This window comes from Perissodus microlepis, chromosome 10, assembly GCF_051167445.1.
Source record: "Perissodus microlepis isolate ML-2025 ecotype Zambia chromosome 10, ASM5116744v1, whole genome shotgun sequence".
NCBI lineage: Eukaryota > Metazoa > Chordata > Actinopteri > Cichliformes > Cichlidae > Perissodus > Perissodus microlepis.
The window spans coordinates 14,931,565-14,944,941 of NC_140470.1; the positions used below are offsets into that span (position 1 = coordinate 14,931,565).

Below are 13,377 nucleotides of genomic sequence, written 5' to 3' on the forward strand. Positions count from 1 at the left end.
GAGTGTGTGTGTGTGTGTGAAATAGATTGCAAGGCACTTTTTAGTTTTGCCGATTGAATCCATAATATTTGCATCAGTGGGACTGCATGAGGTTAATGTGTCTGTGTATATAAAGATCAACCCAATCACTAACAATGCAGCCACTTAAGTGTTTGAAACTAGAAATTAAAACCATAACAAATGCATTTCTGCACTTTTCAATGGAGTTACCTTCCACAGCAGGAAGTGCCCATATAAAAACTATCTATACACAGTCACATTACACAGCAGCTCCCATTCCTCATTAATCCCAGCCGCTCTCCTGGTATCCACACTGCAATGCCCATCTGCTGTATTAGTGAAGATTCTCTTATCGACCCTTTTGTACACAGGCACCTGTTCATGAACTGTGACCTGGGTCTGTAACGTTTACAGAAGCTAAAGTCTGTTTGTTAGTTTGTTTTGGCAGGTTGTGAACTATGTGCGTCTAATAAAATGTTCATTTCTTTCCTGCATACAGTCATATCTTTTACCCTGATCGAACTGATCTTGAACGAGCTTCTGTTCAAAACATAGCAAAGCACAGCTCAAACCTCAATTATTGGTTTTATTTCAGAAAATTCTGAGTAAAAAAGTGAAAACAGACTTTGTGAAAGTCTGTTTTCACTGTGAATTTACAGTGTGACAAAAAGAATAAATGAATGATTCAGTGGGTTCAATCATATGTTGTTCAATTAGAAAAATAAACCAAGGCAGTGTTTTAAACAAAGCACACACTGTATAGGAGAAATCCCAAAATGAATTGCAGCATGTCAACATGTTTAATTTTTCAAAAACTCAAGTGGTGCGTAGTCCATGTCTTGTTTTCCAAGTATACCCTTGAGGAAAGGGACAACTCTGAAGAGATTAATGTGAAAGTCTCTGGAATTTGACGTTGATTCTTTAACACCACCGGCTGTGCACACTTTCTGGCTTCCCCAGCTGACCAATGCGACCTGTCAAAAAAACAAAACAAAAAAACAATTGGTTATTTAAAATATTGGTTATTTAAAAAAGAATGTACAAGGTAAAATGACATGAACTTATTTTCTTAGTGAATTTATTCCCTAAGGTTATACTTGGTTGTGATGTACAAAACAAAGTAGCTGATTTAGATTTCACTGATTTGCCCTCACATGTAAGATAGCCTTATGGAGTGGTCGTACACGACTTATCGCTTTACTATTTCTGCTTTCTCCTTGACAATCACGGGGTTGAGTCCTGCAAATTTGTCACCCGGAACTCTCAACTCACCAATGTGCTACCACTCACGCCACCAAACCAAGGAAATCTTTGCTCACTACCTGCTCTTCTTGCTAAAATTGCTGTTTGGATGTCTGTCTGTTCAGAATAGGACTTTGGCACGGAATGTCAGCCAAATTTAAAATGTGTGTTTTTTCTGTTTGTAATGGCTGTGCAGCAGAACCTTTTGAGTGCAGTGGTTGCACCGTGTATATTGCAGCCTACCTGTATTGTGCGATGTTGAAAGTTTTTATACACAGCACCTCCAGAGTCACCTGTACCAATGAATAGAAACACACAAAGATACAAAAAAACAGAAAACAAAGTCCGAGTCACTCATCTGCACCACTGTCACTGTATTGGAGTATAAAATTTGATATAAAATTAGGAACTTACCGGTACATGCAATATGATCTCTGAAAGGTTCCCGACCACCAGTGCATATGAAGTTATCCGTCACAGCATCTCTCAGTGTATCAGCCGTTATGCCCTCTACACCTACGGCATGTTTGATGCATTCATATCTCTACATCGGAGAGGTTTTAGGAGAAGAATAAGGAACCTGTGCTTACATACCCAAAGACACATGCACAACACAGCTCACAAGTGTAAAACTTACATTATCACCAAGCTTAGCATGGACATCTTTCAGGTCCACTCCATTAGTTGTCTTTGTCAGGAAATTCAGTCTTTCGAGGTGATTTTTTAACAGAAGTCTCTCTGTAGATAACAGAGAGACAGAAGAATACAGGTGAGCCACTCTGCAACCCGTTCCATCAGTTTTTACCTTTTTTTTTTTTAACAAAGCACACCTATTCACAGTGTATACCCAACAAAAGACAAAGCTTTCTGATGAAACAGGGGGAAAAGCTAAAAAGCAACAAAGAACCATCAGACAGGGAGCCAATGCACACCAGACACATAAGTAGTAATTAGGGGGGAAAAAAAAACAAGCAGCAGCACGAAAAAGAATAATGGAAATGTGTAGCAAACATCTGCGTGTCAGTGAAAATTTGCAAAGTGAGTCCCTAAACACTGGATCACTTTGTCTGCTGCATCCCGCGAGCAGCCAAAGCAAATACAAGGAGCAAGAACCAGCAAACTCCTCTAAACGCTGGTCACGAGATACACATTTTTTTCCTTGTGGGGAACACAAGAAAAACAGTGGTTGGACACTGCAGCACAACTGTGTGTGATAAACTTGCGATCTTGCTGCCTTTGCAATGGTTGCTTCTAAAACTGGACCAGGTCTGCAACCACTTGCAGTCCAGTTATCCACTTTTCCTGTTAGGGTTTTGCTTATTTCAGCAAGACAATGACAAAACTAATTCTACAAATATATAAGGACAGTGTGGCTCTGAGCTCAAAAACTCACAGTCTGTTTAGGCAACATCACCCAGCTCTACATAAAATTCTATATCTTTTGTTGTTTTTACAGACTTGGCTCTATGATGAAGCTATACAGCATACAGACAAAGTTATCACACCTTGTGACTGGCAGCTCTGGTCCACCAAATGTAGAGCAGCATTGGTCTCCAGGGTGCAAGGTATGCAAATGGGCCTGAAAAAATGTATTATTTCAAACATTCCAAACATTAAAAAGTGTTTTATCAATAATCAGTAAATCAGTACAGAACAAACAGAATAATTTGCATAGCCTAATTTCTTACCTCGCTTCATTGGATATGACAACATATTTCTCCAGTTGGATCAGAGCCACATCATAGTCATAAAACTCGTTAATGCCTTTATCCTTTTTGGCAGTAACATTGTAGAGTGGATGATAAAATAAAGTTTTTACTTTTTTAACTGAAAAAAAAAATCAGTTGTATTATTGTTAATATCATCGATCAAAAAGATTAGACATATTTATCTATAGCAAATTTATAAAACAGGGTATCATGCTATCTTTAGATAAAGCTTTCATTACTTTTGTTATCTCCATCATCAATTTCAACAGTGACTTTTTCAGGCAAAAAACCATACACGCAGTGAGCAGCAGTCAGGACGAACTCAGGCGTCACCAGAGAGCCCATACATTTCTTCGAGTGACTGTCAGCCTTAAATTTGAAATAAAAAAACAATCATATACTTAGACTGCTGCATGCACCGAAGCAAGACACGCTTAATTTAGATAATTAATCTACTATGTAAAACATCTGGTAGGGAGAACATAGCAACATGGTAGATGAATCTGATGTCTGTTCACCTAAAAATAAAAATTCATTAAATCAATGAGTTTTTGCAGGGGGGTAATTTCCAGGGGGGTTATGGGAATTTACTCAGATTTATTTATTTAATGAGACAGACCCCCTCCCCCTCCCCAATGTTCAGCACAAAGTTATGCCTATGAGTTTTTGGATGGTTCACTAGCAAACATGTAAAGATAGAGATTTATATATTCAGTCGCATTACTCTACTGGTTTAAATGGAACAGCGAAACTTTCACCTGAGTAGAAATAAACACCATCCATGGATACATTTTCCTCTTCCGCTCATTGCGGACATCCGTATACTCTTTGTGAAGTCCACAGAGACCCTTGACTTCATCTTCATCTGCATGAAAACAATAAATGAATGATAATTAAAAATAGAAAATCCAGTGTTGTTCATGTAGATAGCAGAAGACAAGGAATACATTTTTTTTGTTATGTGTTTATCAATTAAATTTCTTTTGCAGCTTTCAGCACGGAAGAGAAGGGGCACTTAGCTTACCATTTAAAATAGTCAGGGAGATGGGGCGAGTAATCGCGGTAATCACTGAGGCAGGAAACAGCTGATCTTTTTGTTACAGGTAAAATGATAAAGGACGTGAGGCAGACAGGGACTGTGGCCTGCTGCACAGACAGGTTGCATAAGCATACAACATGGATGTAGCCTCCAGATTGGAAAAATGAATTTCAAAGTGCCAATTCAGAAGTGCTTTAAGCCTAAATTCTATCAGAGGGCCACCAGACTGGGGTAATTGTGGTGCTGTAGAAGTTTACAGGGGAAAAGGCTTTTTGTCTTGATCTCTGTAATTTATTATTGAAATATTAAGTATGTTTAAAAAGAACAAACAAAAAAAAACAACAATGCGTGTGCGAGTTCCCATTCAGACCTGCCCCTCCAGTCCCCAAAATCAACATCTTAGCTGCAAGATGCAAAAAGCCAGTGGTTGACATCACGATAGTTACATTAATCATCTGGTCGTAGGTTGCTTATGTTCATGGACTCACATATGACTGCATGTAAAACTGCACGTAGCTTCTGTGAGTGACATGAAGCAACTTGGATTTTTTCATTGGTCAGCAGCTTGCTTGTATGGAAGGGAATGGGAAAAATTCCCCAGGCTTTGTATTTTCTAATGTGTTTGTTTGTAATTCAGTTTAATTTCTATGTCCTTAAATCTGAAATAATTAAAGTTTAATGTCTGTTTACTTAGTGGGTTTGCTTTCATTTTAGTTTTTATGTTGTGGAGAGCATTTGTTAACTATAATAACTGTGCTTGCATATGTAAGCACAGTGAGCCCATTCCTAATGAGTTTATGCTCGCAGGTCCTCATTTTAAAGTCTTCTTGAATACAACATCATCTATATTTTGTAAAATACAGTCCACATTAACACTGCAGCTCAATGAGTGTGCAGTTTCACAGTAAGATGTTTTTTTCATGACTGTTATCATTATTTTCTTATTGAAGTTTTTAAAATTTCATTTTCATCTGTTCTGTGAAGCACTTTGCAATTTTGTTCAATTCTAAATTGGTTTTATAAATTATTATCATCAGTACTGCTGTTGTTAGTAGTAGTTGGTAGCAGCAGCAGTGAAGACTGAAGTTGAACAATGAACATTAGGCTGCATTCAGTTTGGATTTCAGTATCTCAAACCCTTTACATTACATTAAACTGCATTACACAGGTCCAGCGGGATACATGATCATATTTCTATCACGGCTACATCACTGGTGTCAGGCTAGATAAAGAGTAATCGCTCTGATCTCAGGTACTTTAGGAAACGAGAGAACCAAGCAGGCCTCCAGTTATGATCATTTGTCTCCCTTGTGTTTATTAGTGCTGGATGATGAATGCTGGAGTGAATGCAAACACACAAATACACACACAGCTGAACTACAAACAGATGGACGTTCATGCTTCACTTCAAACACAACTTACTGATCATTTCATCAAAAGTCTCTTGTAGTGTTTTTAAGTCCTGAACTCTGAAATAATGGTTTCCTCCAGTTCCTGCTGTGAGGGGCATTAGGTCATCATCAAAGATGTCCTTTCCAATGGCAAAGATATAAATGTCTGTAGCAGAATGAAGCATTACATGTTTATTTATATACAATATATACAGAATGCTATTGAGCACGCTATGCATTAAAGCGAGCATCGAACAAGAAACTGTTGTGTATCAATAAAATGTTATTGTAAAGAAGGATCAAGTTGGAATGATTACACTGTATAAAAATAGAAACGTGCACAAATTGGATGGAAAACTCACCAAGATAGTCGTCTCTGGATCCATCTGCCAGGTTCAAATACGCTGAGTTTTTTATTTTCGCTACAGTGGGTGCTGGTGAACCGCCCATGTTATAAGCCCCTGTTGTGAAAAACAATGACAAAACCTTTTTTAAAAAAAACTGTGGTAACTATTTTTTGATAGAAATGAATAAAAACTTTTGCCTTTTGTTCTGTGATTGATGAATCTTTCCAGTGGCAAAACCGATATTTTTAGATATTATTAAAGCCAAAAAAAAAAAAAAAAAACATATTGTGATAACATGAAGTTAACGAGCATTTCTTATTGTTGACGGCAGAGTTAATCAAGAGGCTGGAAATACCATCTGTAAAAACGATGATGACGTGACGATGCTCCTTAAAATTCTCCTCTCCAGCTCGAATCTTTATAAGAGCCATTTTCTCCAAGAATTCCTCAAAGACAAGGTTCAGATTTGTTCCCGTGTTTCTGTCTTTGAGCAGGAAGAAGCACAAAACGCACATTCCATAACTTATTGTTAGAAACAAACTAACACAGTACAATAGCAATACGCGCTTTACTCACCACCAACATCAAATTCTTCTAATTTAGTTTTGACATCTGATAGTTTGGCAGTGCCGTCCATAAAGTCAATAATGTTGACAATTTCATAGAGTTCAGAGGAGAAAAAGATGATTTCGTAGTTTGGGGTCACGACAAAGGAGGAAATCTGTTGATACATAAAGGAAATCGGTTACATAAAAGGTTGTTGATCGCATATGAACTTCTGTCACGCCATTGTGAACACGTGTAAACTTAATGCAACACCTCCTTACATTTCAGATTGCTTATGTTTGTTATTTTGTTTAGTAATTGGTCCATAAATCAGCAGCTAGCGTATCCTGTGCTGAGCATTGACAACCAGCCAAAGGACTCATGCCAAGAAGCATCAGTCACGGTTATGAATTGTAATACATAATGAGATTTACTTCTAATGGGCCGTTGCGGTGGCAGCCAGGTTGGATGAGATTTAGTGTGTACGTTATGTGTACATCATGGAAGATGCACTCCTTAAAGTGTGTCAGAGTAAAAAGCTTCACACTCACGTACGCCGTAGGGCCACATTTAAAGGCAGAAATAAACCAGTGACACATGAATAATTAAACTGCAGCCTGTCATTTTATCAAATATCTGATTGAATGTTCTAAAGACTCAGCGAATATGTTGCCAGCATCCTTCAACAGCAGCCTGTAGCTTCACCCTATGCACACCGTTAGACCTCCAAACTGAGCCTGCAATTTGCAAAGCAATCCTAATATAACTCCAGTCCAAGCCCAATGTTGCTGACTGTTCGCAAAATCAGCACGCTATAGCACAAAGAGAGTTTTGTAGCAGCATAAAAAACAAAAAGCTTCCAGTAAAATATGCTTTCATATCATTTTGGAAAACTCTACTTTTGACTTTTTTTCTCGATTTTTGAAAGAAAAGCTGTTTGTTTCTCACCGTTGTGATGAGTTTCACGACAGCGTCTCTGGATTTATTGACATAATCTTTGCTGATGCTGTCAGAAATATCCACACCAATGTAGATGTTAAGTGTGCCATTTTTTGAAATCCTGATTTTTCTGCCCTCCTGTGTTTCCTCTGAATGACAAAAGATACTGTCAGCTTACACATCACAAACAAAAGTCTGAATAAAGACCGTCATTGTTAAATTATTATACAGGTAGCAACTCTGTTACACTATATGTTTGCATATTTTGTTGGACTGAATTAACAATAAAGAAGCATGCATTATTATGCTATGATTAATTCTCTCACAACACCCCCAGTCATTGCCACAAGTAGTTTTATTGTTATTTAAATATGCCTAAACAGCAAAACGCACCCATCACTTTATTAGATACACTTGTTCAACTGCTCATTAAAGCAAAAATCGAATCTAATGCAGATGTGGTCAAGACGACCCACTGAAGTTCAAAGCATCAGACTGAAGAAAGGTGACTGAGTAGATCAGAAACTGCTGACCAACTGGGATTTTCTCGCACAACCATTCCTAGAATATGCATAGAAAAAACTACCTATCCAGGGGTCAGAGGTCATAGAGGAATGGCCAGACTTCTTTGAGCTGATAGGAAGCCAACAGTAACTCAAACAGCCACTTGTCACAACCAGAGGTGGCATAAGTATGCATATTTTACACTTAAGTTGAAGAACAGATATTTGTGTTAAAATACTCTGGTAAAAGTACTGAATCAACTTCTTTACGCAAGTAAAAATGAAAAACTAAAGCTTTCATCAGATATGTAAAACACGAGTAGAGAAAAAGTAGAACTTTTATTTTTAAAAAAAGCTCTATTTTTTTTGTTACCTGTGTGTTAGAGGGTGACTTTGCCTTCACACCTAAACTGGAAAATTTGTACAGGGTGTGGTAACCCTAAGATCGGTTGTATTGACTCAGCATGGGGAACAATAACATCAGTATAATTTTTATTGTGAGTTGTAGATTTTCTTGGTGTACAAGCTGCGATCAGCTGACTTGCTGTTTCTTCTCTGAGGTTTATGCTGTTCGTGGATTACAAAACTGAGTTCAATGAGATGTAAGCAGATGTTTCACAAACATGGCTGATTTCCAATATAAAGTTGATATAAAGGCCGAATTCAGGCAATGAATCTCAGCATCAAATTAGGCTTTGCTACTCTTGATGTAACCTGACTCTGACAGTATTATCTGTGACACCAAGAAGAAGTTGCCAGGAAAATAAATACTTGAGTAAAGTACAGAAACCTGAAATTCTACTTTAGTACATCTCCCACCTCTGGTTACAACAAAAGTATGCAGGAGAGCATCTCTGAATGCCTGAAACATCAAACCTTGAAGCATATGGGCCGCACCAGCAGAAGACCACTCTGGCTGTCACTGCTGTCAGCTAAGAGCAGGAGTGCGAGACTACAATTCATACAGGCTAACAAAAAATGGACAACCGAAGATTTGAAAAATGTTGCCTGGTTCTATGAGTCTTGATTTCTGCTGCAACATTCGGATTATAGTGCAAAGACATTCATGGTGTGTAAACAACTCAATGAAAGCATGAGCAATTCACCCTGCTGGTGGTCGTCCAATGATGTGGGATGGTTTTCTTGACAAATTTTGGGCCAAACAGAACACATTTTAATGCCACTGCCTAAGTATTGTGCTTCGCAGCAGACATGGTAACTTCGCAAGCGTACCCATCTCCTGAGGTCTCAAAGCCCAAATCATCTCAAGCTGGTTTCTCAAAGATTTCAGCAAATTAACTCAAATGGTCTCCAGCCACCAGATATCAACCCAACAGAACACATTTGGGATGTGGGGATGATTCACATCTGAAGCCAACAAATGTGCGTTTTGCTGTCATGTGAATATAGACCAAAATCTCTGTTGAACGTTTTTCAAGATATCCTGTACCTGGGCTCCAGAATGGTACTAGCAAGATGTAGCTAATATAGTGTCCAGTGAGAGTATATACTTGTTGATCAATAACTTACCTGTGGACTCTAAAGTGGTCAGGCTCTCTTTAATTGAATTGCCAAATGCCTTTGAAACCTCCAGTGGTGTGTCGAAGGTGTGTTTATCTGCAAGGAATACATATGTGATATATAACAATTATACTAAAGAAAGACCTTATAACAAGGCGACTCTCAGGAGATTCAGGAAACATTTATAGATGAGAAGCTGGTGAGGGATCATATGCTTGTCACTGCACACGTGATATTTAGATGGTCAGTACACATCTGCAGATCCTATTTGCTTAACCAGTGACTAAGTCACAGCAGGACGTGATCCCACACTGGCTTCCCACCATTAAGGCCTCCAAAGGGAAACAGTATATATCATACAACCAGAACATTTAAAAGAGCAAAGAGTGGCTAAGATGACGGCACAGAGTGTAAACAGTATGTGTTTGTGTCATTCTTACAGTAGCATGCTGGCTCATTGCCAGTCCACTCGCCGGTCTGCTGACACACTCGTTCACTGGAGCCCACCAAAAACAGGTTTCCATTGCAGGTGTATCTCACCGTGTCATCAATTCCAAAAATATTCCCCACTCTTGAGGCACCAGGTGGGATACCGGGATTAGCACAATGATCCCCAGCTTTGGTAAGAAAAAAACCCAATGTCAAAAACACAATGGAAGGCCTGAATGCAAGCACCTACTCAAGAAAAGACCGTCATGGGGTTACAACAAAAACCTTACATTCATCATACTGTGTGTTTTAACAGCTGTCAAATCTAAAGGTATAAAATGTCAATTTCAGTCTGTCTAAAAATACATAACAAATTTTCTTTCTTTTTTTTAAATACAAGAATGAAATCTAGAAAGCTGGAACAGCAATGATCAAGTTTTAATCATTGCTGTTCGGGACTCACAGTCACGGCTGCAGATTGGAGTGGAGCCGCTCCACTTCCCATTTTTTAAGCACGCGCGTGTGGCTGAGCCTCGCATTGTGTATCCAGAGTAGCACTCATACGTGGTCTCGTTGTCCACATAGTACCTCTCCTGAGGGGGGGAGACATTTCCGTACTCCAGCACATTGGGGTCTGGGCATTCAATCACTGTGAAACAAAACAAAAGGACCCTCAGTTAATATGTTGTTATCAGGCAGTGTGAGGCAAGGGAGAAACATCTTTGCCACTCACGCCTGCATCTCTGAGCTGGAAATCTTTTGGGTTTTGGTCTCCAGGAGTTATTAGCCTGACATAAGCGGGTTATTGCTGGGTATGGATAGTAGCCCTCAGGACAGTGGTATACCAACATGCTGCCTCTCTCCAGGTTGTTACTCAGTGTGTAATTCCCTCCTTGCATTTGCAAATTACTCTCAGGGCAATCACATCGAACACCAGCTCCTGAAAAAAAAATGTCCACAGTTCTCAGAGGCTACAATTTAAGTATATCATACACTTACATATGTACCATTACACAATTACTAAAGTAGTGTAAAATTGAAAATTTGCCTTTTTTAAAGTACACAGTATGCAATGAATAAACATTCTTTTACTAAAATCACCAGGTTAGTGAACTTATCATCACGAAGGGTTTATACATTGTTTTACTTACCTTTGCGAAGTATTGTTTGTATTACAAGAATTTAAATTGTTATGTTTTAATGTGTAAAAATGCAAAAAGTCTGATATTTTATATTTAACACAACATTATTTCTTTATTTCCATAAATAGATGATGAACAAAATTTAGAACAGACTTACATTTTCTGAAAAAAAAAATCTTTAAAATTCACTATAATCACATTTGATGATGTTGCTACTTGATAATGATTTTATTTTATTTATTTTATTCTTGGCAATATAACTACCTCAAATTAAGAACATAACATAGTTTTAAGAACATAAAACTATTGTACCTTAAGAAAAATAAGCATAGAAGTCTCTAAAACCTGATGGATAGAAGGACGTTTGTGAAATATTCAATTAATAAATAAATATATTTGAATATTGATCAGTTTTTATATCTATGTTATGAATACTAAACCTTATACAATGCATAAACCTAAATAAACAACAAACACATTACTGGAAATTCAAAATTGTATATAACTTTTTATCTAAAATAAACGTATCTTACCCATCCAAAGTGCACATAAAAGCGCTGCAAGCCGACTCCAGTGGATAGAAAATCCCATCTTGAAGCTTAAACTGGGGGACAGTTTAAAAATGAGAGTATATTGCAGAAGTGGCTGATTTATTTCAGAATAGAGAGTGATGTTTAAACTGGGAGTGGACAAAGACCATCCTGGTACTTATTAACTTTATGACCCGTAAAAGAGGATCGATACATGTTTATCACAGAAAACACTCAAACAATTTCTACATTTACATAAATCCTTCTCAACTGATAACTTATTTAGAATTACGCAAAGATCTCTTATCTAATATATCACTTACAATGTCAGCTGGGACGCTATTTACAGTAGTTATTATTTGTAAACTTCGCTTTACTTTTATTACGTGCTGATGCCAGCATCTCAATTAAATACATAAATAAATACAACCAGTAGCAAAACATTTACCAAACTGATTGGGTTCATTAGTAATAAGATTTGCTATACAAAGAGTCTCTGCATCTTTCAGCAATAAGAATGAAGATCACTTCATCACTTTGGGAAAGACTACGTGGAAAACTGACAAATTCAGAGTACACAAGGCACGAGGCCAAGAACTGATCCCGAATACCCCCAATCTCTGGATCTCCAGCTGGTCTTCCATTAAAGACACACTTGACACTTTACTAGGAATATTTTGCAGTCTTTTTTCTTGATATTTTTTTTCTGGGAAGACTTTGCTCATGTTATGAAAAAGATGCCAAACTATGTGATGTTGTTGTTATAACACTATGTTGTGTTATAACACCTGGTTGGTGCAGTAAGAAGTGACAAACAGAAAGCAGCTGAGCAGCTGAACCGCTGTATTAAGCAATTACCTTTCACTTAAAACAAAAGGTGAAGCACTACAGTAACAAAAGTGCTCTTGACTCTGATTTTTTGATTTTTTGATGTACTGTTTTCATTTATTCAATTGTTTATATATGAAATAGTTAAATGCATCAACTACAAATGTAGGTTGCATGGTTTGTGTTGTGTGTCCTGACCATAACTAAGTTTTTTTTGGATCAAGGATTTCCCGTTATGTGTACACATGCTGTCACGTGTTACACGAAAAACAAAGTCATTGTGAAACCAAGACAAAGTACAAACATTCGCTTCATCATTTCCCAAAAGCACCAGGCTTGCTTGTTGACACATTGATTCAAGTATTGATTAAACACTCCGTCGTGCCTCAAGCTCTCTCTGGCTTTGAGTTTGTTTTCTGAAAAACAGTTAAGAGATTATGTTTTGAAAATGTAATTTTTTTTGTCTTCTTTTTAATTTACATGCCACACAGACTAACTGGGCAGTTTTACAGTGTGAATACTGGACACATCAGTTCCTCCAGGGAATAAACCCTGAGGCACTATTATTTTCCCTTTAGTGCCCTCAATTTGAAAAGCCTTAGTTCTGTGAGGGCCTTCTGAAATGACAGTATCTGCAGGAGCTTCCAGCTGAAGCTTCACACTTCCAGACACCTAAAAGTGGTCTAAATAAAAGCTTTGTAACATCCATTAACTAGAAAATGTTTTCTCACATGGGAAGAAAGGCTTTTTGAACATTCATTTGCATGAAACTCACAGCTGCATTGCAATTCCCTTATTTTTGACCCACGTGTATTGTAGCATTTTTTGTTACTAAAATTGGATCTTGTGGATTCCACATGCAGCTAGCATGTTATTGTAAATGTCATAATCTGTATTTCTTACGTAGTTTTTTACATTGCACAATGAGTCACATTAGATTATTAACATGTAATTACATTAAGTGAGTGTATAAATATTGGTAAATATACTGTAGAAGGGAATAGATATTAGGACATCATTTTTAATGTCAGGGTAGTGGTAGAGTTTGGTGTCATTCTTTCTGTGTTGGTGCTGACCTGAGTTAGGGCGACTCTAAATGAGGATGGATGGATGGGTGGGTTTTTGTTTGCTTCTTATGTTATTGTTTGTTTTCTATCTTTTGTTACACTTCTTAAAACAGCAAAGTGCCAATTATTACTGTGAAACACCTG

At 37.6% G+C, this 13,377-nt stretch overlaps 1 protein-coding gene across 1 annotated transcript; it reads right to left on the reverse strand.

The window, feature by feature from the left end:
- Positions 1–541: 541 nt before the first annotated feature.
- LOC146379068 (complement factor B-like) lies at positions 542–11,473 on the reverse strand. The gene is made up of 18 exons (XM_084942355.1): positions 11,342–11,473; positions 10,400–10,606; positions 10,130–10,315; positions 9,678–9,854; positions 9,247–9,333; positions 7,223–7,362; positions 6,305–6,449; positions 6,084–6,212; positions 5,744–5,842; positions 5,413–5,547; positions 3,710–3,816; positions 3,191–3,320; positions 2,931–3,069; positions 2,748–2,821; positions 1,880–1,980; positions 1,657–1,786; positions 1,486–1,535; positions 542–974 (listed from the first exon to the last, which is right to left on the reverse strand). Exons 1-18 carry the CDS (start codon positions 11,397–11,399, stop codon positions 801–803), a joined length of 2,268 nt encoding a protein of 755 aa, XP_084798481.1. The 5' UTR covers positions 11,400–11,473; the 3' UTR covers positions 542–800.
- Positions 11,474–13,377: the final 1,904 nt, after the last annotated feature.